This window comes from Ostrinia furnacalis, unplaced genomic scaffold (genome assembly GCF_004193835.3).
Source record: "Ostrinia furnacalis isolate ACB-3 unplaced genomic scaffold, ASM419383v2 OfSCF2698, whole genome shotgun sequence".
NCBI classification, from domain to species: domain Eukaryota; kingdom Metazoa; phylum Arthropoda; class Insecta; order Lepidoptera; family Crambidae; genus Ostrinia; species Ostrinia furnacalis.
The window spans coordinates 349,367-374,374 of NW_021132937.1; the positions used below are offsets into that span (position 1 = coordinate 349,367).

The 25,008-nt window shown below is 37.7% G+C and overlaps 1 protein-coding gene, 17 non-coding genes and 1 pseudogene across 18 annotated transcripts; 3 read left to right on the top strand and 16 right to left on the bottom strand.

Moving 5' to 3' along the window:
* Nucleotides 1–3: 3 nt before the first annotated feature.
* Nucleotides 4–24,908, bottom strand: LOC114356162 (glucose dehydrogenase [FAD, quinone]). Its single transcript, XM_028309277.1, has 5 exons — nucleotides 24,695–24,908; nucleotides 3,146–3,431; nucleotides 2,077–2,234; nucleotides 1,483–1,597; nucleotides 4–1,396 (listed from the first exon to the last, which is right to left on the bottom strand). Exons 2-5 carry the CDS (start codon nucleotides 3,422–3,424, stop codon nucleotides 68–70), a joined length of 1,881 nt encoding a protein of 626 aa, XP_028165078.1. The 5' UTR covers nucleotides 3,425–3,431; nucleotides 24,695–24,908; the 3' UTR covers nucleotides 4–67.
* LOC114356192 (U2 spliceosomal RNA) lies at nucleotides 4,569–4,761 on the bottom strand. The gene has a single exon (XR_003656189.1). It is a non-coding gene; the product is annotated as a U2 spliceosomal RNA (small nuclear RNA).
* On the bottom strand, nucleotides 7,867–8,031 carry LOC114356198 (uncharacterized; annotated as a pseudogene).
* On the top strand, nucleotides 8,965–9,083 carry LOC114356181 (5S ribosomal RNA). The gene has a single exon (XR_003656178.1). It is a non-coding gene; the product is annotated as a 5S ribosomal RNA (ribosomal RNA).
* Nucleotides 10,340–10,532, bottom strand: LOC114356193 (U2 spliceosomal RNA). The gene has a single exon (XR_003656190.1). It is a non-coding gene; the product is annotated as a U2 spliceosomal RNA (small nuclear RNA).
* LOC114356182 (5S ribosomal RNA) lies at nucleotides 11,021–11,139 on the bottom strand. Its single transcript, XR_003656179.1, has one exon. It is a non-coding gene; the product is annotated as a 5S ribosomal RNA (ribosomal RNA).
* Nucleotides 11,186–11,304, top strand: LOC114356189 (5S ribosomal RNA). Its single transcript, XR_003656186.1, has one exon. It is a non-coding gene; the product is annotated as a 5S ribosomal RNA (ribosomal RNA).
* LOC114356183 (5S ribosomal RNA) lies at nucleotides 12,355–12,473 on the top strand. Its single transcript, XR_003656180.1, has one exon. It is a non-coding gene; the product is annotated as a 5S ribosomal RNA (ribosomal RNA).
* LOC114356194 (U2 spliceosomal RNA) lies at nucleotides 12,942–13,134 on the bottom strand. The gene has a single exon (XR_003656191.1). It is a non-coding gene; the product is annotated as a U2 spliceosomal RNA (small nuclear RNA).
* LOC114356190 (5S ribosomal RNA) lies at nucleotides 14,206–14,324 on the bottom strand. Its single transcript, XR_003656187.1, has one exon. It is a non-coding gene; the product is annotated as a 5S ribosomal RNA (ribosomal RNA).
* On the bottom strand, nucleotides 14,997–15,199 carry LOC114356202 (small nucleolar RNA U3). The gene has a single exon (XR_003656196.1). It is a non-coding gene; the product is annotated as a small nucleolar RNA U3 (small nucleolar RNA).
* On the bottom strand, nucleotides 15,652–15,733 carry TRNAS-CGA (transfer RNA serine (anticodon CGA)). Its single transcript has one exon. It is a non-coding gene; the product is annotated as a tRNA-Ser (tRNA).
* Nucleotides 17,408–17,600, bottom strand: LOC114356196 (U2 spliceosomal RNA). Its single transcript, XR_003656192.1, has one exon. It is a non-coding gene; the product is annotated as a U2 spliceosomal RNA (small nuclear RNA).
* On the bottom strand, nucleotides 18,088–18,206 carry LOC114356184 (5S ribosomal RNA). Its single transcript, XR_003656181.1, has one exon. It is a non-coding gene; the product is annotated as a 5S ribosomal RNA (ribosomal RNA).
* On the bottom strand, nucleotides 18,890–19,092 carry LOC114356203 (small nucleolar RNA U3). The gene has a single exon (XR_003656197.1). It is a non-coding gene; the product is annotated as a small nucleolar RNA U3 (small nucleolar RNA).
* On the bottom strand, nucleotides 19,886–19,957 carry TRNAC-GCA (transfer RNA cysteine (anticodon GCA)). The gene has a single exon. It is a non-coding gene; the product is annotated as a tRNA-Cys (tRNA).
* On the bottom strand, nucleotides 20,510–20,583 carry TRNAN-GUU (transfer RNA asparagine (anticodon GUU)). The gene has a single exon. It is a non-coding gene; the product is annotated as a tRNA-Asn (tRNA).
* On the bottom strand, nucleotides 22,845–22,916 carry TRNAE-UUC (transfer RNA glutamic acid (anticodon UUC)). Its single transcript has one exon. It is a non-coding gene; the product is annotated as a tRNA-Glu (tRNA).
* On the bottom strand, nucleotides 24,063–24,176 carry TRNAL-CAA (transfer RNA leucine (anticodon CAA)). Its single transcript has 2 exons — nucleotides 24,139–24,176; nucleotides 24,063–24,107 (listed from the first exon to the last, which is right to left on the bottom strand). It is a non-coding gene; the product is annotated as a tRNA-Leu (tRNA).
* Nucleotides 24,909–25,008: the final 100 nt, after the last annotated feature.

Below are 25,008 nucleotides of genomic sequence, written 5' to 3' on the forward strand. Positions count from 1 at the left end.
TGTATCTCCTGTATCACAGGAATTTTAAATAAGAAGCGGACTGATGAAAATCACATCTTTAATTTCACTAGTACACATGAGATTTGCCAAGCCAATCCTCCAAAACAAAGGCGACGCCTCGTTCACCGATCATAATACTGGGTGCATTCGTGTTCCCCCTGACCACGACTGGCATAATTGACGCATCTATGACCCTCAGGCCTTCCACTCCATACACAGTCAATCTTGGATCAACCACAGCAGTTTTGTCCGACTTAGGACCCATTTTACAGGTACCTGCCGGATGGTAAGGTGACGAAGTGTACGCTTTTGCCAAACACACCGTATATTCATCACTTCCCCAGTGCAAATGATCGCACACTTTCAATGGCTTCTTCACAAAGTACGCGCCCCTAGACCTGAACGCTTTGGTATTTTCTAAGGACAGCAAGAACCTCACACCTCGGATTATAGGCAGGAAATCTCTCGAGTCGCCGAAGTAGTTGGCATGAATCAGTGGTGGACCATAAGGATTGGTCGCGTTAAGCAGAATCTTTCCTCTGCTTTTCGGGACCAAATTCATCGTACGGGGCAACACTCCCGTGTAATAAGCAGTGGGAAATATGGCAACTGAGTCGACTAACGCTGGTTCTCTTATGTACTCCTCCCAAACTGTGACATCCATTTGGAACTGTATATCTGGAGCGCGCAAACCAGGCTCAGTTTTGATGAAAGATATAGAATTAACAGCCCCATTGCCTGCCAATGGGTTTGTCTTATATTTTTGCTGAGAATACTCGTAAACGCCGTCCAGAATTTCTTGTTGATCAACCATTGTGTTAGTTTTATTAGGTAGAGCAATGATATAACCGTTAAACGTGACGTGGTCGTGTAAGTTTTCGCCAACAGGCAAATCTTTGACCACGTCTATGTGCAGATCCTCCAAATGCTTTTTAGGCCCTATGCCGGACAGCATCAGTAGTTTCGGGGAATTGATGGCACCTCCGCTGACTATGACTTCTTTTTTAGCATAAGCGGTTCTAATCTTTCCATTTCTGATGTACATGACCCCGTATGCCCTTTTATGTTCGTTCAAGAGTATTTTGATGGCTTCAGAGTTGGGTTTCACTGTGAGATTCTTCCTTTTGTACCTGATTGGTTGGATGAAAGCGTTGTTGGTAGACACTCTTTCCCCGTCTTTAACTACAGACTGGGCTTGCATAGTGCCAACTTGTTCAGCACCATTGTAGTCTCTAAACGGCAGGCCACCTTCGTGGAAAGCTTCGGTCAACATAATAGAAGGGTCATCTATGTAAGGGTAGCGGGACACGTATTGTTCTCCATCCACACCGTGGTATTTTCTATTCAACGCCTCCAAGTTTAGATTGTGTTCGGATTTCTTGAAATAGGGCAATACCTGGAAAACGTAAGCAATAATTTGTATGCTATGTACATATTATAATATCATTTTCAAGGAAAAGGGGGGTGATACGTGATACTTACATCTTTATAGCTCCACCCCACGTTTCCAGCGGCGGCCCAGTCGTCATAATCGACTTTATTGCCTCTGATATACGACATGGAGTTGATTGAACTCGACCCTCCCATAGTTTTGCCACTATAAAGTTAAAAAAGCCATTAACGATTTCCTTTTGATTAAAAACCAACCATGTTAAATATAGGTGCATAAGGTCTATATTGGTTTAAAACAAAGTAATTACGCCAATCATTTGCAAATTAAGAGTAACCTGATAATGCAATAAGGCTAACATTGAAGCAACTGTTAATTTAGCGATACATATCAATTAAACACGCGAGGTTAGACTATAATACAGCGGCAGTTCACGTCATGTTCATGAAAAATATAATTTTAGCAAAGATACAACAAATATATAATTAAATATTAATTAAGGATCATCAATCATACACTAAATTACTTATTTAACTGCTTTTAGGTAGCTTTGCTCATAAACTAATACTAAGCGCCACTTAACTATTTTTAGTTGTCTTTTGGGGAGCTTTGTTTCTAAATAACACTAAACGCCTACTCAAATTTTAATAGCAATTGAAGCGCAAAGTAAAAATGAAACATGGTACCGCGGCCAGGCGCACTGCTGGTTGGGTCTGCCAAGACAACTGCGTCCGTTGGGTTCCGTCAGGTAATTCCAGTCGATGTTGGAGCCAATGAGAGCTGTGCTCAATCCAGGAACTAGAGTGATATCAGGCTGTTCTGGACCTGCTTCTAGTAGGAGAACCTGGAAGAATACAATTGTTCTATCTACTGTTTAGGTCAGGCAAAACTAACCCATAAAGTAACGTGCAGTAAGATTAGGTATATTAAAAGTTATTGCCTAACACAAGGCTAATAACTTTAAAAATTATACATTTCATGCCCCGTTATGGGTTAAAAACTTAAAGTCATTCTTGGAAGCAAATAGATGAAAGAAATAAGTAAAATAATTGAACAAAGCATTTATTACAAAAGGATACATGCAACAGATTTAAACTTATTCATTATCTTGAAAATAATTATACGTACAAAACGATCGCAATAAGGAAAAAACTAATAAAATAAAATAATTATAATTGTTATTATATTTTATTGGTTAGTAATATAGATAATTATCTAACAATAATAGCGTGATAACATGCAAGTTATTTTCATTTTTGTAAGTAAGGATACTTACTTACCTTCATACCTATAATAATAAATATTTAGGTTGCATTATTATAACGAAAAATGACGCTCAAAATTTAAAGTAACGCTCTAACAGTCCGAAAGCATAATAGTATCTACTTAACTAAAAAGTTAGAAAGTTAACTGAGCATGTGGTGAGGTGCATGCATGCGATATAATTTATGCAATACTACGTTTTATACTTCACTAGGCGAAACTGTAGGTATTTGAAATAAATCCAGTTAGGGCTATTTAACTGCCAGTGCGAGCGTTTATTTTTCATCATTGGTTTTCTGTTCCCATTATTTAAAAAACAATAGGAGTCACAAATAATATTTTGAGTTGGATAGATCCAAATCTCTACTAAGATGAATAAAAGGGAAATATAATAAGGTGCACTTCGAGGTATAGTTTAGGTGCGCCTCAAAAACTACAGAAGAAAGTAGACAGACCTCAGTGGTCCTGACAGGGATTGAACTAAGGGCTTACCTTCCAGTCCTTAACCGCTGACAATCTATTCGCCACCACACACCCTGACGCTCCCGCTCCAACCACTATGAAGTCATATTCCTCTTTAACTTCATGATTATACAAGTTCTCGACTATCCCATCACCGTAATATCCCTTTGCCTCCTGGATTCGCCTGTCTTCCGCATCACCGTACAGACGGATGACGAGGTTCAGGAATATGTATCCGAACTGGCTGCAAGCAGTGGCTTGAGTGTGGGCTGGACAGATGTCAGTCAAGTTTAGAGGCGCCCACACCATTTTGGAGCTAAAATAATAATAATAAAATAAATAAGAATGGTCTACTAACCAAGTTCTTTCCTATAATGCTATGCCCGATCCCTATCGGGCAATTATGGACCCTCCTTAATAAACCATAAACCGTGCGTGGGCAGGCCTCCTACTAGGTGGACCGACGATCTGGTAAAGGTCGAGGGAAGAGCCTGGATGCGGGCAGCGCAGGACCGTGCATTGTGGAAAACCTTGGGGGAGGCCTTTGTCCAGCAGTGGACGTCATTTGGCTGAAAAAAAGAAACCATAAACCATACCACCTCTGTAACATTATGGATGCAATAAACAATTTTGGTATTGAGTATAATAGGCTTAGGTAGGTCCTACTTTTTTGTATCAATGTCCTTTAATTATTGAAAGAAAACGATTATTTCTTCGTGGATTTGGACAGGTGTTCCGTGTGCTGATATTGCACAAGGGGCATAAAAATTCAAATTAATTTATTAATACTCGCAGACAAGAATAAAAAAGAACACTCACGATTTACGAGTAGGTATAAGGCGCTAAACTGCGTCCATACAGCACTGCACTCTGATATGTTTGCTTATTCGCTCTCAATTAAATACGAGCAGCAACGAATTATCTTTTGTTAAACGATATGCATCCGAAGTGAGTTAAACCCTGTTAATAAGGGCACGAGTAAAGGTTTATTCACATCGTACTAATAATAGCTTGAGTAAAAAATTAAAAGAATAAAATTAAATAGATAATAATAAGTATTACAATTATTGTTTATTTGTCCATCTATAATTAATAACATGACGTCAGTTGTAGTTGTACATTATGGTTATGATTTTTATTAAACTTCACCAGAAAATAAACATTCATAGGGTTTTATGCGCAAATAAATCATAATAACATTATAATAAATAACAGGTTATCCGTATGTAGTAAAATACTAGCTTAGTTGTGTTTCTGAACTTTTATTACCCGAGATGCACATGACGTGCACAATTACAATCATTTTAGTGCGCATTCTGCCCGGGCCGGCCAAACTCATTTTAGATGATATTCTGTCCGTTAGTTCTTCTGACGACCTGTGTGATATGGTGGAAAAAAAAAGGCTTAAGGTTCTGAACCATCATAGATCCAGAAAATGGAGAGTTATCAAAGCTTTATGTGGGCCGATCCCGGCGGCACTGCAATGCCGGGCCGACCCGTGAGAGGAGTGGAGCGAGCCCCGAACATCCTCTCAAAGGACAAAAATCAGTTTAATATACTGGTCCCTCAGTGAGGGAACTTTCAGATATTAAGCTGAAAAGAACAGATACTACACTTTGATCTTAGCCAAAAGGCCGAGAAGCGATGCCGATACTGATCGACCCGCAGAAGGTCTTTTCAGGAAAAAAAATCTGGACACCGCGGTACAGGATTTGGCCTCTAGATGCACAGTGACATCTCGGGGTTGACAGTTGAACCAATTGCTATTGAGCACCGCGCACGCGGTGGGTTGCTTTTCAACAGAGCCCTAGCGCCCTCTGTCGCCGTCCGTGTAGTACTCGTACTAATGTACTCTGTGTACGTACGGCGCGGCGTACGGCTGCTTGGACCGAGTTAGTTCCACATGTGATTCCACTTTATAGACTGACTAGCTTTCCGCCCGCGGCTTCAGCGGCGTGGAATTTTGTCTGTGACAAAAAAAATAATATCGCACGCGTCCCTGTTTTTAAAAACAATCCTATATCCTTTTCCGGGACTCAAACGTGCTCAAACTATCTCTATGCCTTTCATCAAAATCGGTTCAGTGGTTTAGGCGTGAAAGGAAGACAGACAGACAGAGTTACTTTCGCATTTATAATATTAGTATAGTAAATGTATGATTTTAGTAAAGAAAATAGTAATTTTCCGATATTTATTACATCGTTACGTTAAAGGATCCTTTACCTTTTGCAAAAAATTAATAAAAGTAGTGGCGGAAACTGAATTTGATAAAGCCATGTATTCATTAGGCAACATTTGTTGATAAACACTGTTTATAAACCGTTCATAAACAATGTTTCATCATCTCTGTAAACAGTTTAATAAATAAACCTCAGAAATAAACATAGGTGATGAAACATTGTTTATGATACATGTTGCCGTGCTCCCCGCTATGAGTGGAGAGCAAGACGAAACATCTAGTTTATAAACAGAAGTGAACAGGTGTGGGCGTGTGTTGCGCGAGTTTAAAAACATGGAGGCAGTGTGGTCCAACAACCAAATTTCGATGCTCATAGAGCTTTATCACCAACGTAGTATTCTTTGGGACACTTCAAATAAAGACTATAAAGATAAATTTAAAAAAAAATATGCTTGGACCGACATTGCTGCAGAATTGCATATGTCGCAAAAAGAAGTGGAAACAAAGATGCATATTCTACGCTCACAATTTAGTCGTGAAAAGAAAAAAATTAAAACATCAAAAAGGACTGGAAGCGGTTCCGAGGAAGTGATTAAAAGCAAATGGCAGTGGTTTGAACCGCTGCAATTTTTATTGTGTGGTGCAGCAATAACGTCTGGAACATCAGATACAATGGGAAAAGTGAGTATTTATATTATCTGTTATCTATACTGCGATCACATAGAAACGCGGCACATTCGGTTCGAATCTCGATTCGAACTAAATATGAAATTTTGACTGCTATCATTTGACAATAAAAACTCAGAGTAATAACTTCGTGATCGCAACAATGGAAAAAAATTATGAGCGAATTCATACATAAGGCTGTCACAGGCGTTGAGGATCGCGGGTTTTTTTTAGTTCCAAACGTGTATAATATGCCAAACACATTTTCTACTATCCTTCTTGGTCTGGAAAGTCGGTAGTTGTAAATGCGTTTTATAGTTCCTCGACTGTGAAGACCAGAATTTATGGCCTCACAATATTTTCAGATAAGGCAAATGCGCTGTCCCCTATTATTACATAAGGTGGATTCGGACCATTTGGTGTAATTGGTTGTGGTTGTGGAATAATTAAATTATTTTGAGTCAATGCGTCGTAAAATCGAGTTTCCTGAAATAGTCCACTGTCTTTGTCCACTTTAGCACCACAGTTCGCATATTATAAAGTTGCAATCTGCATCGACTATTGCCTGCAGTACAATACTGAATTGTTCTTTATGGTTGAAAAAGTCACTGCCAGAGTTAAACGGTGCTTCAGAAACAATATGTTTTCTATCAATGGATCAAATGCAATGTGCAAAATTCCATAATAATTCGAACTGGCGGGCTTTATTTCTCCATTCTTGTTCAGTATTTGGGACCTGTAATAAATGAAACAATAATAATAATTACAGGATGGGAGTGGCTCAATGGAACCGTCGAATTCATCACTGCCTGTGCCGCCGCCACCTATAACATCACAAGTAATCACAACTGCCAGCGCCAACATCACCGCCACAGCCGCCGCCGCCGCCGCTTCCACAGTTAAAAAGAGAAAGTGTGACGATAGTCTAAATGAAGCGTATGAAATTATGAGAAGTGCCAAAAAGCAGATGGAGGAATCAAAAGACGAATTTGAAATCTATGGCCAGTATGTGGCATCTGAATTAAAAAATGTAAAAAATCAAAGAACAGTATTACAGGCCAAATATTATATAAATAATATACTGCTTCAAGCAAGAATGGGCAATTTCGATAATAATTGTTTCGGTGGATAACATTGAAGAAAAAGTACCTAACAACCACAAAATACAATTTAGAGCTGGTTCACACGAAGACGAATCATGTTTTTTACGAATCTTTTTTTTTCAATACCCATGCCATGTTATTTCTGCTCTCTGTGTTCACACGCTTCACGAATCGTGAAATATGACGGATACGAATTCGTCTTTTAAAAATAATTATTCGCTGAAAATCAATTCGGATATTTTGACGAATCGTGAATTTTCCATGATTCCGTATTCCATGTGAAATATCTATCCATCAAGACGTATCGTGTTTTTTAACTAATCTTCAAAGACGTATCTCGTATGAATTCTATGAATGCGCTCTAACATTGCATTTATATGAACTTATCTGCTGTGAAGTTCTCAGGAACACTAATGTTACTAGCGGGCCCGCCTTTTAAATATTTAGGCCAAGTCCTCTCTTATGCATAATGAGTATTAAAAGGGTTCAAAAATAACCACTCAGACAGCGACAACGCCCAACCCCCTCNTAAAAATAGATAATAATACAATTGTTTATTTTGCCATTAATATCTATAATAACATGAGGTTGTTGTACGTATGTATTATGTATGATTTCTATTAAACTTCACCAGAAAATAAACATTAATAGGGTTTTATGCGCAAATAAATCATAATAAACAATTGCACTGTTATAATAACAGGTTATCCGTATGTAGTAAAATACTAGCTTAGTTGTTGTTTCTGAACTTTTATTCTGGAATCTGGAACACCATAGATCCAGAAAATGGGAAGATATCAAGTTTTATGTGGGCCGACCTGTGAAAGGAGTGGAGCGAGCCCCGAACATCCTCTCAAAGGACAAAAATCAGTTTAATATACTGGTCCCTCAGTGAGGGAACTTTCAGATATTAAGCTGAAAAGAACAGATACTACACTTTGATCTTAGCCAAAAGGCCGAGAAGCGATGGCGTCACTGACCGACCCGCAGAAGGTCTTTTCAGGAAAAAAAATCTGGACACCGCGGTACAGGATTTGGCCTCTCGATGCACAGTGACATCTCGGGGTTGACAGTTGTACCAATGCTGTTGAGCACCGAGCACGCGGTGGGTTGCTTTTCAACGGAGCCCTAGCGCCCTCTGTCGCCGTCCGTGTAGTACTCGTACTAATGTACTCTGTGTACGTACGGCGTACGGCCGCGGCTGCTTGGACCGAGTTAGTTCCACATGTGATTCCACTTAGACTGACTAGCTTTCCTTTAGAAAAAAATTATCGCACGCGTCCCTGTTTCTAAAAACAATCCTATATCCTTTCCCGGGACTCAAACGTGCTCAAACTATCTCTATGCCTTTCATCAAAATCGGTTCAGTGGTTTAGGCGTGAAAGCAAGACAGACAGACAGACAGACAGAGTTACTTTCGCATTTATAACATTAGTATAGTAGATGTATGATTTTAGTAAAGAAAATAGTAATTTTCTGATATTTTATTTAAAATACCTACATCATCGTTACATAAAGGATCCTTTTACAAAAAATTAATAAAAGTAGTGGCGGAAACTGAATGTAGTAATAATAATAATAAAATGTNAATAATCGCCGCAAGCTGGTAATCAAAAAGTGAGTCGGTAACAATACCCCATGTTTTAGTTGTTTCATTCACTTTCGTAGGTCACTTCTGTTCTCAGATATTTCTCAATTCTTATATTATTTAGTAAATTATGTACTTTTTAATTTTATTGAAACAGTGTCTTGAATTTCTTGTTTGGTGGTAGACAACACACACAGTGTCTGTCATTGATTAGTTTTTAGTTGAGAACTTCACAAGGTAAGTTCATTTTAATCGAAATAGATGCAATAGTTGTTTTTAATCGAAATTGATGATTTTATTCAACTCCCTCGTCGCCAACGTCCATACCACGTTGAAAACACCGGTTCTCGTCCGATCACCGAAGTTAAGCAACGTCGGGCGCGGTCAGTACTTGGATGGGTGACCGCCTGGGAACACCGCGTGATGTTGGCTTTTTGCTATCATCATTTTGTTTTACTATGCCTTCGATAGTCTCAAACTCTCAAGTTTCTATATTTTATTTTAGAATTACACTTTTTTTTACATTAGCCATATCCTGCCCCCCTAGACAAAACGCACTTTTTTATCGAATCGAAAATCGAATCCGTCAAAACTCCATACAAAAAAGGGGCTTTTCGACCACTTATCGACTGGTTTGCGATTATAATTTGCACTTTGTCTAGACCCACCTGGAAAGGTTCGCATTTTGCGAAATTCACATTTCAAGAAATGATCAGAAGTGCTTTTGGAACATTTTACAACTGCGAAAATATTTTGAGTTACTCAACTCATTCTGTCTGCGTCATCATCCGGTTTTCCTTTCATTTTAAGATTAGTTTTTGCCCGCGGCTTCACCCGCGTGAAATTTAGTTTGTCAATATCGTCATAAAATAATATTAGTAGGACTATAGCATAGCATGGTACGTACGTGTCAGCACGGTAATACTATCTATACAGTATTCCAACTCGGCCATATTTTTGAAATAAATGTCAACAGCCCCGCGGTACGTCACCGTATGACAACATGCGATAGGGCTGCTCACTTATGGTACCCATTCAAATTACATCTGTCCACTAAGAATTTCTATCTAGTTTTGTGATTGTAATTTTTTTTTATTTAGACAAACAAAATACATACTTTGTGAATGGAATAGGATAAAAATGCGTGTTGTTTTGTGATTAGTAGATTTAATTTTAAAAAATATACTAAAATAATTTTGAATCTACTAATCATAATGAGTACTTAATGACCTGTTACTTTAATTTCGGGCTGGCGAAGTCGTGGGCCAAAGCTGGTTTTATACAATATAATTTTCATTTCAAATCGAACTGACTGAAAATGACCATTTCTGACAGTTAATTACTAGTTTTTGACAAATTTGATCGTTTAAAACGGTCAGTTAAATTCAATCACCTTAGTCATTTTCAACACTAGGCCATCGACGTCCGTTCGGCACATTCGCGACACCCCTAACTTCTGGATCTCGACCACGTCCCGTGATTTGAAATTCGAAGGAAAACTCGCGTTTCGTCGGTTTATATGAAGTTACAATACTGTATGATATTATTACCGTGGTGTCAGTCACTATCAGCTATCAGTGTGGTATCAGTTAAGGTACGCATTAATTTCGTCAGAGTCGGCATGCAATGCAAGTCATTAGATTCTGGAACCACCCAACACTGTTTCAGAATTAAGAACGTTTTCAAGTTTTATGTGGGCCGATCCCGGCGGCACTGCAATGCCGGGCCGACCCGTGAGAGGAGTGGAGCGAGCCCCGAACATCCTCTCAAAGGACAAAAATCAGTTTAATATACTGGTCCCTCAGTGAGGGAACTTTCAGATATTAAGCTGAAAAGAACAGATACTACACTTTGATCTTAGCCAAAAGGCCGAGAAGCGATGCCGACACTGACCGACCCGCAGAAGGTCTTTTCAGGAAAAAAAATCTGGACACCGCGGTACAGGATTTGGCCTCTCGATGCACAGTGACATCTCGGGCTTGATAGTTGTACCAATGCTGTTGAGCACCGAGCACGCGGTGGGCTGCTTTTCAATGGAGCTCTATCGCCCTCTGTCGCCATTGGCGGGTACTGTGTTTGTACTCTAGTTCCCCGCTGACAGGGCCGATTCGTTCCACATTGGGACGACTGAGTATTATATTCGTTTTTGATATTTTCATTTACTTGACTCTGGCTTTAATGTGCAAACCGCACGCCATTAAACAAACAAAATAAAGTTATCTAAGTGTGCATGAAATTCGACAGCGAAATAACAGAATCCATCGGCATTTAAACATCCTTTTGCAAAGAATTAATAAAAGTAACAGCATTTTCCGCGGAAACTGCATGTTAAAGCTAATTTTTAACAAATACATACAGCCGCAGCAAAAAGCCAACATCACGCGGTGTTCCCAGGCGGTCACCCATCCAAGTACTGACCGCGCCCGACGTTGCTTAACTTCGGTGATCGGACGAGAACCGGTGTTTTCAACGTGGTATGGACGTTGGCGACNGTTTCTTAATCGAAATAGATGATTTTATTCTGCTACTTCGTCGCCAACGTCCATACCACGTTGAAAACACCGATTCTCGTCCGATCACCGAAGTTAAGCAACGTCGGGCGCGGTCAGTACTTGGATGGGTGACCGCCTGGGAACACCGCGTGATGTTGGCTTTTTGCTGTTTCATCATTTTGGTTTCCTATGCCTACGATAGTAGTCTCCATCAGTTTCAATATTATATTTTGAATTACATTTGTTTTTTACATTAGCCATATCCTAGAAGAGTTCGCATTTTGCGAAATTCACATTTTAAGAAGTGCTCCTTTTGGAACATTTTCCAATTGTGAAATTTACATACTGAGTTGAGTGTTCATCCTGCGAAGTGCGCATTCTGCGTCAAGGCCAGCCAATCATCCGATTTTTCTTTAATTTTTGGATGAACGAGTATCAGTAATTCAAGTTAGGGCTGATTTTTCAATCGTCAGATATCTTTTAACGGAAGAATAAACTTGTCATTTTGACATATTTCCCATATTAAAACTGTCAATGTGCCAAACTTATTCTTCAGTTAAAAGTTATCCGACGGTTGAAAAATCAGCCCTTATTAATGTATTTTTTTCGCGGCTAAGAAATCAGTCCGCAGCGCACAGCGACACCTAGCGGCAAGCTTGTTTAACATGGCCGCCTCTGGGTCGGGCAGTCGGCTGTAACAAGCAGACAACTTCTGTTCTCAAGTAATTACTCGGGCGGGCATAGATGTCAGCTTTTGCATATTTTGATGCTTGAATAGTTTATTAAGTTTATTATTTTGAGAAAACTCAAAGGAGATCTAACTAAACATGTGTGTCATAATAATAATCGCCGCAAGCTGGTAATGAAATAGTGAGTTGGTAACACAACACCCGATATGTTTTGTTGTTTTATTCACTTTCGTAGGTCACTTCATCTGTTTTCAGATATATCTCAATTGTCATACTAATACTATTTCATAAATTAAGTATTTTTTAATTTTATTGCAACATTTTAAAGTGTCTTGAATTTCATGTTTGGTGGCAGACAAAACAACGGAACACACACAGTGTCTGTCATTGATTAGTTTTTAGTTGAGAACTTCACAAGGTAAGTTCATAAAAAATGCAATGTGAATAAAACATTAAAAACAAAAAGTCTAATAAATAGTTTTTTTTTTATCGAAATAGATGATTTTTTTCTGCTACGTCGTCGCCAACGTCCATACCACGTTGAAAACACCGGTTCTCGTCCGATCACCGAAGTTAAGCAACGTCGGGCGCGGTCAGTACTTGGATGGGTGACCGCCTGGGAACACCGCGTGATGTTGGCTTTTTGCTATTTTATCATTTCAATTTGTTTTCCTATGCCTTCGATAGTCTCAAACTCTCAGTTTCTATATTTTATTTTAGAATTACATTTTTTTTTACATTAGCCATATCCTGGAAAGGTTCGCATTTTGCGAAATTCACATTTCAAGAAATGATCAGAAGTGCTTTTGGAACATTTTACAACTGCGAAAATATTTTGAGTTACTCAACTCATTGTCTGCGTCATCATCCGGTTTTCCTTCCATTTTTAGACTAGCTTTTGCCCGCGGCTTCACCCGCGTGAAATTTAGTTTGTCAATATCGTCATAAAATAATATTAGTAGGACTATTATTATGTATGATAGCACGTACGAGTCAGTCACTACAGTGTGGTATCAGTTATAGTACGCATTAATTGCGTCAGAGTCGGCATGCAAGTCATTAGATTCTGGAACACCCAACACTGTTTCAGAATAAGAACGTTTTTAAGTTTTATGTGGGCCGATCCCGGCGGCACTGCAATGCCGGGCCGACCCGTGAGAGGAGTGGAGCGAGCCCCGAACATCCTCTCAAAGGACAAAAATCAGTTTAATATACTGGTCCCTCAGTGAGGGAACTTTCAGATATTAAGCTGAAAAGAACAGATACTACACTTTGATCTTAGCCAAAAGGCCGAGAAGCGATGCCCACACTGACCGAACCGCAGAAGGTCTTTTCAGGAAAAAAAATCTGGACACCGCGGTACAGGATTTGGCCTCTCGATGCACAGTGACATCTCGGGCTTGATAGTTGTACCAATGCTGTTGAGCACCGAGCACGCGGTGGGTTGCTTTTCAATGGATCTCTATCGCCCTCTGTCGCCATTGGCGGGTACTGTGTTTGTACTCTAGTTCCCCGCTGATAGGGCCGATTCGTTCCACATTGGGGCGACTGAGTATTATTTTCGTCTTTGATATTTTCATTTACTTGACTCTGGCTTTAATGTGCAAACCGCACGCCATTAAACAAACAAAATAAAGTTATCTAAGTGTGCATGAAATTCGACAGCGAAATAACAGAATCCATCGGCATTTAAACATCCTTTTGCAAAGAATTAATAATTAACTTTTAAAAAAAATAAAACCGACTACAAATGCGTGAACACAAAAAAAACTAAATATTGAAAATATTGCGTATAAAAAAGTTCATCCCCAATTTTCCACCCTTGGGGGTGAAATATTTTCTTCAAATTCGCATGAAACCACCCTTTTGATAATACCTATTCAACAAAAAAATTTAAATCGTTCAAATTGATTTATAATCGGCGGAGATATTGCGTATAAAAAAGTTCATCCCCAATTTTCCACCCTTGGGGGTTGTTTTTTCTATTATTAAATTTAAAGATGTATCTCGTATGAATTGTATGAATGCGCCCTTACATTGCATTTTTATGAACTTATCTGCTGTGAAGTTCTCAGGAACACTAAAACACTAATGTATAAATAGCGGGCCCGCCTCTTGAAAATTTAGGCCAAGTTAGTCCTCTCTTATACAATGAGTATTAAAATTGTTCAAAAATAACCACTCAGACAGCGACAACGCCCCACCCCCTCCGCCGAAGCGGAGGGCGAACGATCATCGAGGGCTGGCAGTGGACACTGCCGAATTGAGAACCTCCTCCTTTTTTTGAAGTCGGTTGATAAAAGTAACAGCATTTACCGCGGAAACTGCATGTTAAAGTAAATTTTTAACAAATACCTACAGCCGCAGCAAAAAACCAAACGGCACGCGGTGTTCCCAGGCGGTCACCCATCCAAGTACTGACCGCGCCCGACGTTGCTTAACTTCGGTTATCGGACGAGAACCGGTGTTTTCAACGTGGTATGGACGTTGGTGACAAAACAATTGAATAAAATCATAGCATTTTTTAAGAACTACCTCCTGGGCTGCTGACAAGTTCTTAGGCACTCGCCTAATGGCGCAGTTATACCACAGCGTTTCAGCTCATTAGTTACACAATGCGGGAAATTGATCGAACAGAAGCGCGTCACACCGAATACTTCGATGTGACGCGCTTCTGTATACTTGGACTTGGGTATGCCGCATACCCAAGATGAAACTAACTGAAGTGCGTGTGTACCTACACTATGTTTTATGTCTCGATCAATTCCCGCAGTGTGACTACGCCCATAAAAACGAATAACTTATCAAACATGAAATTTACAAGGACATGCCGCGTTATTCGATGACTAATGTGTGTGACTGTAAATGATATTTATTCCTTATGTTGATTGAAACGGCAGCAACTTTAACTAATCATTGGTCGAAAATATTGGCCGTTAGACGAGATCGTATTTCGCAACATGGAGATAATATGGGAGTGGGACTATCACTAATCACTATTCCCCACCACTGCAACTCCTATGTAGCCAGGAACCACCATTAAAAAACCCAACCAGTGTAAGTGAATGTCCCGGGGTAAAGTACCATGCAGATTGTGATGGAGGAGAATGATTTGGGACATGAAGTTAACGGGGATGTCGTTGGTTTAAAAGGGTTCAAAAATAACCACTCAGACAGCGACAACGCCCCACCCCCTCCGCCGAAGCGGAGGGCGAACGATCATCGAGGGCTGGCAGTGGACACTGCCGCCCGCCTCACGCTCAGGGCGCCGCGCCACGTCTCATCAACGTGGTTAAGGGTGGTTTCACATAGTGTGAAGGTCTAGCGAAGAGCTTACTATAGAAATGATCCTATGAAGTAAGGTCTTGTCCGTCGGTCGCCGCGGCCGCGGTGTCTTTGCGGGAAAAAAAATCTGGACACCGCGGGCTAAAAAACCACTCCTCAGAGCGGAGCGACACCTAGCGGTAGGCTTGATCAATACTACCTCTTCCTAAGAACGAGCTGTAACAAGCAGACAACTTCTTCGGCAATTAGTTGACTTGAACGAGCACAGATGTCATGCCTGTTGTATTAATAGAATTGTGATTGGGTATCGTAATCAATAAATAAATTGATTAGCAAAATATCTTATTTTGGTGTTTAAAAATATTGGTCAGTCAAATTGGTTAGTTGGTTCGCAGCTGTTTATGGTCAGCAAACTTTTCTAATTTGTTTGCAAATAAATGATACTGAACTGCTCTATTTTGGTCAGTTGATTAAAATTAAATATTGAAGCTTTTATATCACGTAAAATCGTGGTTTTATTTTATAAAAATACTTCGCAGCCGGTAGGATTCGAACCTACGCTCCCAGAGGGAATCTGATTTCGAGTCAGACGCCTTAACCACTCGGCCACGACTGCTATATGTCAGAAGGTCGAAATTGCAAAACATATCACCAATTCATTTTTTTGATCATTCAATATCATTATTTTGTTAAAAAAAACTTTTTTCTGATAAGTTAGTTTTTATCATTAGTAATTTTTTAACTTAATAAAAAAAATTATCTAATAAAAAATATAAAAAGTGTTATTGCTTTTTTTTAAAGATTTTTTTTCTCGCACGCACATGTCGCTATCAAGGTATTATTGCAGATAAATTATTATTATTAAAATAGATGTTTTTTAAATTCTTTATATTGATTTTTAGTTTTTTTAATCAGGCAAGGCAATCGATATCAAATAAAACGTTGAAAAGTTAAAATGTTTTAATAATAAAATTATGAACATGTAAATTATTTATGTTCCATCATGAAGGCTATCGCAAAACTGTTTTAAGTTTAGTTCTTCGCACACATGTAAGATGGCGCTATAACTAGATATCACATTACGTTGTGTATATGTGCGTAATAACTTATATTTATTATTTTATTAATTAATGTTTTAATTCAAATTTAAATAGAAAAAATGACAATGCAGAGAACACCAGAATGACAGATTTATTTTTTAAAACACACATTGCAGTGCTTAGAGAATTTCCTCTATGTGGCAGTGGGTAAACCGGTAGCGCATTTTCNGTTACATGTTAAGGCTAAATGTGAAATTTCATTAAATTCGTTTTAGTAGGTCAGAAGATATGACCCAAAAATATGGTTCTGGCCACTAAAATGGCTCTCCTGTAAAATTTACTTTTTTCACTTACGCCAGTATACGTAGGAGCCATCGATATGTCCAATTCTCAAAATGTCCAATTCCCGAAATGTCCAGTTCCCGAAATGTCCAATTCTCAAAATGTCCAATCTACTATTATGATGGGTTTGTTAAATAAGTCCTCATAGGCTTTCTTAAAAATATTTCATAAATAACCATATTTAAATTTAAATAATCATTTATTTATTTACAAATTATTCTTTTCTTTTTAGGCCAAAAGAAAAAAATATAAATAACTATGCATACTTGTACGAGTATAAAGTGCAGTAGCTACAAATTTTTTCTACGTACTCTTTGCAAATAATACAATTTTTTATGTTTATATGCCGATTTTGCAAAAAACTAAATGCATTTGTACAGAAATATATTAATTACTAATTTTTAAGAAAGTCTATGAGGACTTTTTAAAAAAACCCATCATAATAGTAGATTGGACATTTTGGGAATAGGACGTTTCGGGAACTGGACATTTCAGGAATTGGACATTTCGGGAATTGGACATTTCGGGAATTGGACATTTTGGGAATTGGACATTCTGGGAATTGGACATTTTGAAACCGTTGGACATTTTGGGAATTGGACATTCTGAACCTGAAGGAATATTTTGAGTTACTCAACTTATTGTCTGCGTCATCATCCGGTTTTCCTTCCATTTTTAGACTAGCTTTTGCCCGCGGCTTCGCCCGCGTGAAATTTAGTTTGTCAATATCGTCATAAAATAATATTAGTAGGACTATAGCATAGCATGTACGTACGTACGTGTCAGTCACTATCAGCTATCAGTGTGGTATCAGTAAAAGTACGCATTAACTTCGTCAGTGTCATGCAATGCAAGTCTTTAGAATCTGGAACACCCAATACTGTTTCAGAATAAGAACGTTGGCAAGTTTTATGTGGGCCGATCCCGGCGGCACTGCAATGCCGGGCCGACCCGTGAGAGGAGTGGAGCGAGCCCCGAACATCCTCTCAAAGGACAAAAATCAGTTTAATATACTGGTCCCTCAGTGAGGGAACTTTCAGATATTAAGCTGAAAAGAACAGATACTACACTTTGATCTTAGCCAAAAGGCCGAGAAGCGATGACGATACTGATCGACCCGCAGAAGGTCTTTTCAGGAAAAAAAATCTGGACACCGCGGTACAGGATTTGGCCTCTCGATGCACAGTGACATCTCGGGGTTGACATTTGTACCAATGCTGTTGAGCACCGAGCACGCGGTGGGTTGCTTTTCAGTGGATCTCTATCGCCCTCTGTCGCCATTGGCGGGTACTATGTTTAGTTCCCCGCTGATAGGGCCGATTCGTTCCACATTGGGACGACTGAGTGTGACTGAGTGTTAATATCGTCTCCGATATTTTAATTTACTTGACTCTGGCTAAATGTGCAAACCGCACCCCATTAAACAAACAAAATAAAGTTATCTAAATGTGTTTGGAATTCGACTGCGAAATAACAGAATCCATCGGTATTTAAACATCCTTTTGCAAAGAATTAATAAAAGTAACAGCATTTACCGCGGAAACTGCATGTTAAAGCTAATTTTTAACATTCTACAGCCGCGGCAAAAAGCCAACATCACGCGGTGTTCCCAGGCGGTCACCCATCCAAGTACTGACCGCGCCCGACGTTGCTTAACTTCGGTGATCGGACGAGAACCGGTGTTTTCAACGTGGTATGGACGTTGGCAACAGCATGTTTGAATAAAATCATTTATTTCCAAAAAAACATAGCATTTTTTAAGATTCCCTCCTGGGCTGCTGAGAAGTTCTTAGGCACTCGCCTAATGGCGCAGTTATACCACAACGTTTTAGCTCGTTTTACACTATGCGGGAAATTGATCGAACAGAAGCGCGAGCACGCACACCGAAGAATGGATACACCCACGATGAAAGTAACTGAAGTGCGTGTTTGTTTACACTATGTTTTATGTCTCGATCAATTCCCGCAGTGTAACTGCGCCATAGCAACGAATTATACAAGGACATGCCGCGTTATTCAGTGACTTATGACCGATGATATTATTATGTTGATTGAAACGGCAGCACCAGCAACTTTAACTAATCATTGGTCGAAAACAATTGAATGGACTAATATTGGCCGTTAGACGAGATCGTATTTCGCAACAAGGAGATATGGGACTATCACTATTGCCCACCACTGCAACTCCTAACTATGTAGTCAGGATCCACGTCTTGACCGCCATAAAAAACCCAACAAGTGAAGGTGAATGTCCCGGGGAAAAGTTAAATGCTGCTTTTACACTATCCGGAAATTAGCCGAGTCAAGTCATAACATGCAAATAGTGAAGGAGGTTTATTTGGGTCATGAAGTTAACGGAAATATCATTGGTTTAAAAGGGTTCAAAAATAACCACTCAGACAGCGACAACGCCCCACCCCCTCCGCCGAAGCGGAGGGCGAACGATCATCGAGAGCTGGCAGTGGACACTGCCGCCCGCCTCACGCTCAGGGCGCCGCGCCACGTCTCATCAACGTGGTTAAGGGTGGTTTCACATAGTGTGAAGGTCTAGCGAAGAGCTTACTATAGAAATGATCCTATGAAGTAAGGTCTTGTCCGTCGGTCGCCGCGGCCGCGGTGTCTTTGCGGGAAAAAAAATCTGGACACCGCGGGCTAAAAAACCACTCCTCAGAGCGGAGCGACACCTAGCGGTANAGGTTTAAGCGGGAAAGCGTAACAGACAGACAGACAGACAGACAGACAGACAGACAGACAGAGTTACTTTCGCATTTATAATATTAGTTGGGATTAATTTTTTAGTTTTAATTTTAAGTTAAATAGAAAAAATGACAATGCAGAGAACACCAGAATGACAGATTTATTTTTTAAAACACACATTGCAGTGCTTAGAGAATTTCCTCTATGTGGCAGTGGGTAAACCACATAAGACCACAGGGGTTAAATCAGTTACAGAGATGTATGAAACGATTAACCCATTTTTCCAGACAATGTAAGATTAGTTTTCTTTTTCTGCAGATACAAAGAAATAATAAGACTAAGCAATTTTTTAACGGAGTGATTTGTTTATTGAAATTGAAATGTTTTGCCAGCATAATTTAAATTTCGTTGAAAAATTGCATCCATTACTTACGTACGACAAAAGATTTAGTTGAAAGATTATGCCATATTTTCTTTTCTTTCTTTTATTTAACTTTATTAATTCAATTATAATTAGGTAATTTATATTTACATAAACTTAAAAACTAAAATTTAAAAACTTTTATAAGCATTGCGGTAATAAAGAACAAAGACTTCATAAAAGAAGATAATCATTAGTAAAAAAAAGCAACATAGACCCCTTGAAAACAAAATATAAAACGAAAATTAAACAAAAACGATCGCCCGGCAGGGGACACCCGGGTTTGAACCGGGGACCTCTCGATCTGCAGTCGAATGCTCTACCACTGAGCTATATCCCCGCTGATGTAGCGGACGAAAATAACTTTTAGTTAACGTCTACGCTTTGCTAGAATCTTGCGATAAAAGTTGAACGAATTAGGAACCGTAATACTAGAGCTTTAAGGCTGAATATCATAAGTACACCGCCCTATTAGCAGGAACGCCTCTGTGACAATCGTAGTGGGAACGCGAACGAGAGCTGGGAACTGGGAATAAGTCAGTGATTAATGATAAAAATTTAAAATTATGAAAAATATTGGCCGTTTAAAAAAAATACCACATACAGAATGGTGATTTATTGATTCATTTCGGATTTTTTTTTATGACAAATATGACGATCTGTCTGTGCCATTTATTATTGTCCTGAAGTAGTGGAGGGCCAATACTATACCTACTGGAACATGTAAAAAAGCTTTTTAAAACCCTTTATCAATGACTTTTATTACTTATGTAATAAACTAATTTTAAGAGCTCATTGTAAACGTACTAAAAATAATATAGGAAGGCAAAAAAAGCTAGAAGTAGAACGACTAACAAAAATATGATTAAGAAAAAAAAATGCAAAAATATTGCGCCCCCGGGTGGGCTCGAACCACCAACCTTTCGGTTAACAGCCGAACGCGCTAGCCGATTGCGCCACGGAGGCGGTGATGGTCACCGCGAAAATATGAGTTACTAACAATGACCGCATCTTCGCGTGTGACGTCAGTCTTTTTAACCGACTTCAACAAAAGGAGGATGTTCTCAATTCGTTGAATGGAATATAGCCCCAGGATGGCAACAATGGGCTTTCAATATCCATGGGCTCAAAAAATAATGGCTGCCTAGTGCCTACGGAAAGGGTCATTTTCAAAATAAAAGAGCCTGACAAACAAAGGTATGTAGAATTTACCACACTGGATGCTATGCGTTCTGCGGTCAGGTCAAAGTGAACGCAATCCGTTCTTGTTATCAGTGGGTTAACTACAATAGTCCTTTTCTTTCACCGTTCGGCTAAAGCCACAGAATAAATAATAGTGCTAAAGCACGCTAAAGGGCTAAGAAATAAAGGGTTCCAATACGAACTTTAATTTTATAGAACGCGCTAAATGCGACTTGGGATTCTTTTGAATAAGGTGATTGATATGAATTAGCTCCTTTTTCTTTGTCTTTAAATGTGTAGATAATTTATTGACGGAGCATGAATTTTAAAATCAGTACAATACTTTCATAATAACAAAAGTTTCGATCAGTACGGCTCACTATGGAGCGAAATTGCGATTTATGGACATAGCGATTTTTTTCACAATTTCTATTTGAAAAAAATACCTATCGATAGATTACATTATTCTGATGAATAAATGCTGCACAATTTTTTCTCTAAAACCAATAGTTTGACTGGAAAAAAATATTTTCCATTTTCGTTGTATGGAATGAAACATAAAGTGGTCGATTTCGACTAAGCCTTGACAGATCTTGCTTTGAAACTACTTGAGCCTTGTTTTATGGCTTGTTGACTATAATCCTACGCTATCAGCGCGCATCCAAAGTTGCCCGTTCACAAGTTATGAGGTTCTGAAAAATTAAAAAAAAGTAAGTAAAAGTGACTTTTTTTTGGAATATCTTTAAAGATTTAACAAAAATATAAAGATTTTATACGTTAATAATGTAAATTAACCTTAAATTACTGCTAAAAACACATTTTAATAAACTTAAAAGGAATTAAATCAGCGATTTTTTTTTCACAATTTTTAGTTTAGTAAATATTATAATTAACATGAATATTCAATTTACTTCTTGTACATTTTAACCTATCATTAGTGTATGTTATAAAACCGATAGTACTTTTAAAAGTACTAATTATGAAACATTAAATAAAATTAAAACCGTTGTTCCTTTTCAGTTACATTTATTAATATCGTTATTGTATCTTTATGTAGTATTAATTTATTAATAAGGTTACATTTATGTTTTACTTTAAAGTATAAAATACAATTTATTTACTTTTCCTTTTTAAAGTCTGTAATACCGAATGTTCTTTTAAGAGAAAACATTTTTTTATTATTTTTCACCTAAAATAAGCTCTATGCACTATTATATAGGGCCCCTGAAAATATGAATGCAAAAGAAAATCTCTAACATAGAAATTTTTTTACTCGAAGTGCTCGGCGTTTACTACTTCAAATTATTCGTTCTTCTGAAAGCACATTCGGCGATACTTAGAAGTCGACACAATTTACTCTTCGGTCTTACGAGGTTAAATGTGTAGATAATTTATTGACGGAGCATGAATTTTAAAATCAGTACAATACTTTCATAATAACAAAAGTTTCGATCAGTACGGCTAGCACAAAAACTTTCGAGTTCGAATCGTTTGCATATTCGAATCGCCATAAAAAGATTTAGTACGAAAACTACAACAACGCCCTTGTGAACGTGTCGTAAAGTGAACTTAGTATGAGAAATGGTTGCACGAAACTTAATTTGAGAATCAAAATTGTCACGTTATCGTTTTAATTCGAAGGTTGAGTATCGAATTTTGTCGAATACGCAAACGATTCGAAGACGAAAGTTGTTCATGCTAGAGGTATGACTTAAAAATAATTTTGTCCCTTTAGCTAGTTTATCTACAAGTCAAGTATTGTTTACCTGTGGTCGAATACTTGCCTTGTTATGCATAAAAAAAATCTATCATGTCATTGGGTGGGGGTCCGTATAACCAACTTTTGTCAAGCACACTCCGCTCTGAAGTCAAACCTATCAGAGATTTCGTGAGAAAAGCCGAATTTTTAAGGGCATTCGTATGGAGTTGACTATAAGAAAAAATATTTTCGTGGCTTTCTAGACTTATTTACAAGAAAGACATTAAAGATCTAGTTTACAAGGCATAAATAAACAAACTTCCTAAAAAAAGATGCAAAAAGGATTTTCCCGTACCGGGAATCGAACCCGAGCCTCCTGGGTGAAAGCCAGGTATCCTAGCCACTAGACCATACGGGAGTTGAGTAGCGATTCGAAATGCGGTTTCATATACCGCTGACGAACACACTGAACCAAATTGTTATGTCAAGCAATTTTTAAACTAATGTTAGTGAGCTTAAAGTAGTTTTTCAAACGGACAATGATGAGTTAGGGAAAGCTGTGCATAAAGGCGTCATTAGTGGTCGATGGTGAGTGACGTCATCGTTTATAAAGTGCCCAATTTTTTAGCAAATAAATTAATAAGTAATAGCTTCTTTTTTATTTAATAAACATTAAGATAATAAATTTTATAACATTAACTTAAAATTACTTAAAAATAGCTTTTTGGATATACTAGTAAGTTTTCAATATGGAATTTTAGTATATTACAAGAAAAATATCCTAATTTTAGGTAAAAACAATTTGCTAAATAACCACAGAAGATAATTTCAAGTGATTAAAAATGTATGTAATTTAACTTTAAGATGCGACTCCCAAGTTAATTTCATTCATTGTTACTACTGCGTACTTACAAAAAATGTTATTATAATAAATTTTAATTTACAGATTTCATTTCACATATTTTAATGAGTATTAAAGTATTTAAGTATGTTTATATCCGTTGTCTAGTACCCATAGTACAAGCTTTGCTTAGTTTGGGACTAGAAGCGCAGTGTAAAATGTCTAAGGATATTTATTATATTATTTATTATTATTTATTAATGATAAAATAATATTGATTTTTTTAATCAATTTGATAGTCATGCAGTTTATATTAAATGAATAAATTGTTTGTGTGATGAAATCTCTAGATAAAAGTGCTAATAATAAATTAAAAAAGATCAAAGAAACTGAGCTTATATTTTTCTTCGATTCTTGTAACTTTTACATGTTGATTTATCATCTAATACTATGTATCTGTTTACACATTTAATTTCAGCTAATATACTTCATTATATTCTGGATCAATGACATTCAATAATATTCAATTTATTATTATTGTTCTAGGTCTACTCCACAGATGTTTTTTTTTAAATAATTTTTATTTCATGTATTGTGTTCATTATTTACACTAAACTATTTTTTCTATTAAAAAATTGTTAAAAAAACTTATTTTTTATGTAATGCATAATTGCATACCCTTCAGATACTTCATGACAAGTAAAAAAAATAAACAAAAAGATTTGTCAGAAGTGGGATTCGAACCCACGCCCTCAGAGAGGACCAGAACAGCTCGGACCCACTTGGTGGGCAAGGTAACCTTGAGTCTGGCGCCTTAGACCGCTCGGCCATCCTGACATATGACGAGGATGGCGAAATTGGCAATCACATTTTGGTGCACAGTGTAATACGAATTTGGCAATGAAATATCATGATTTCATGTAAAAACTGATGCGTGACGTAATAATCAAAACAAAATATCTTAAAGAAATAAAGCCTATTTTATGTGATTAATAAAAAATACAATACTTACAGGTTTTTCAAATTACATTAGTAAAACCATAAAATACCTAATTTATATTTTATTACTTGCTTTCTACTCAAGATAAGCTTCAATATTACATAAATTGCATGTGGAAAACCATGAAATGTTTGTTTTGGTAAACAGTGCCATCTATTCTATCGCAATGGAACTTAAAAGCAGGTAAGTAATAAGTTACACCATACATCTTAGTTCCTCAGGTATTATGTAGGTGTCTCTACACGAACGAAATGGATGAACCAACCATGTACTTGTGTTTAGAAAACAAATAATTTTCTTCATTTTCTAAAAGAAAATAGGTATGGAAACAAAATTTAAACTTCTGAAAACTTACCTCACCTTATTGAAGCCACTTCAGAGCCTATAAACATAGTTAACACGATTTACAATGCACTTGTAACACAACACAAACACCTATAAAATTCATTATCTTTATTTACTAGGATAACCAACACATGAAATATTGTAATAAATAAATAGTTCTGCTACACAAATAAACACTGCACTAACTTTTTATTGTACATAGTATAAAGTGAAAATATTGACGATTCTTTGTCGATCGGTTGCTTGCTATTAAAACAAGTCAATTAAGTTATTAAATACTTTATTTCACGTTTTACTAAGAACACTTGCGATTCATTATTAATA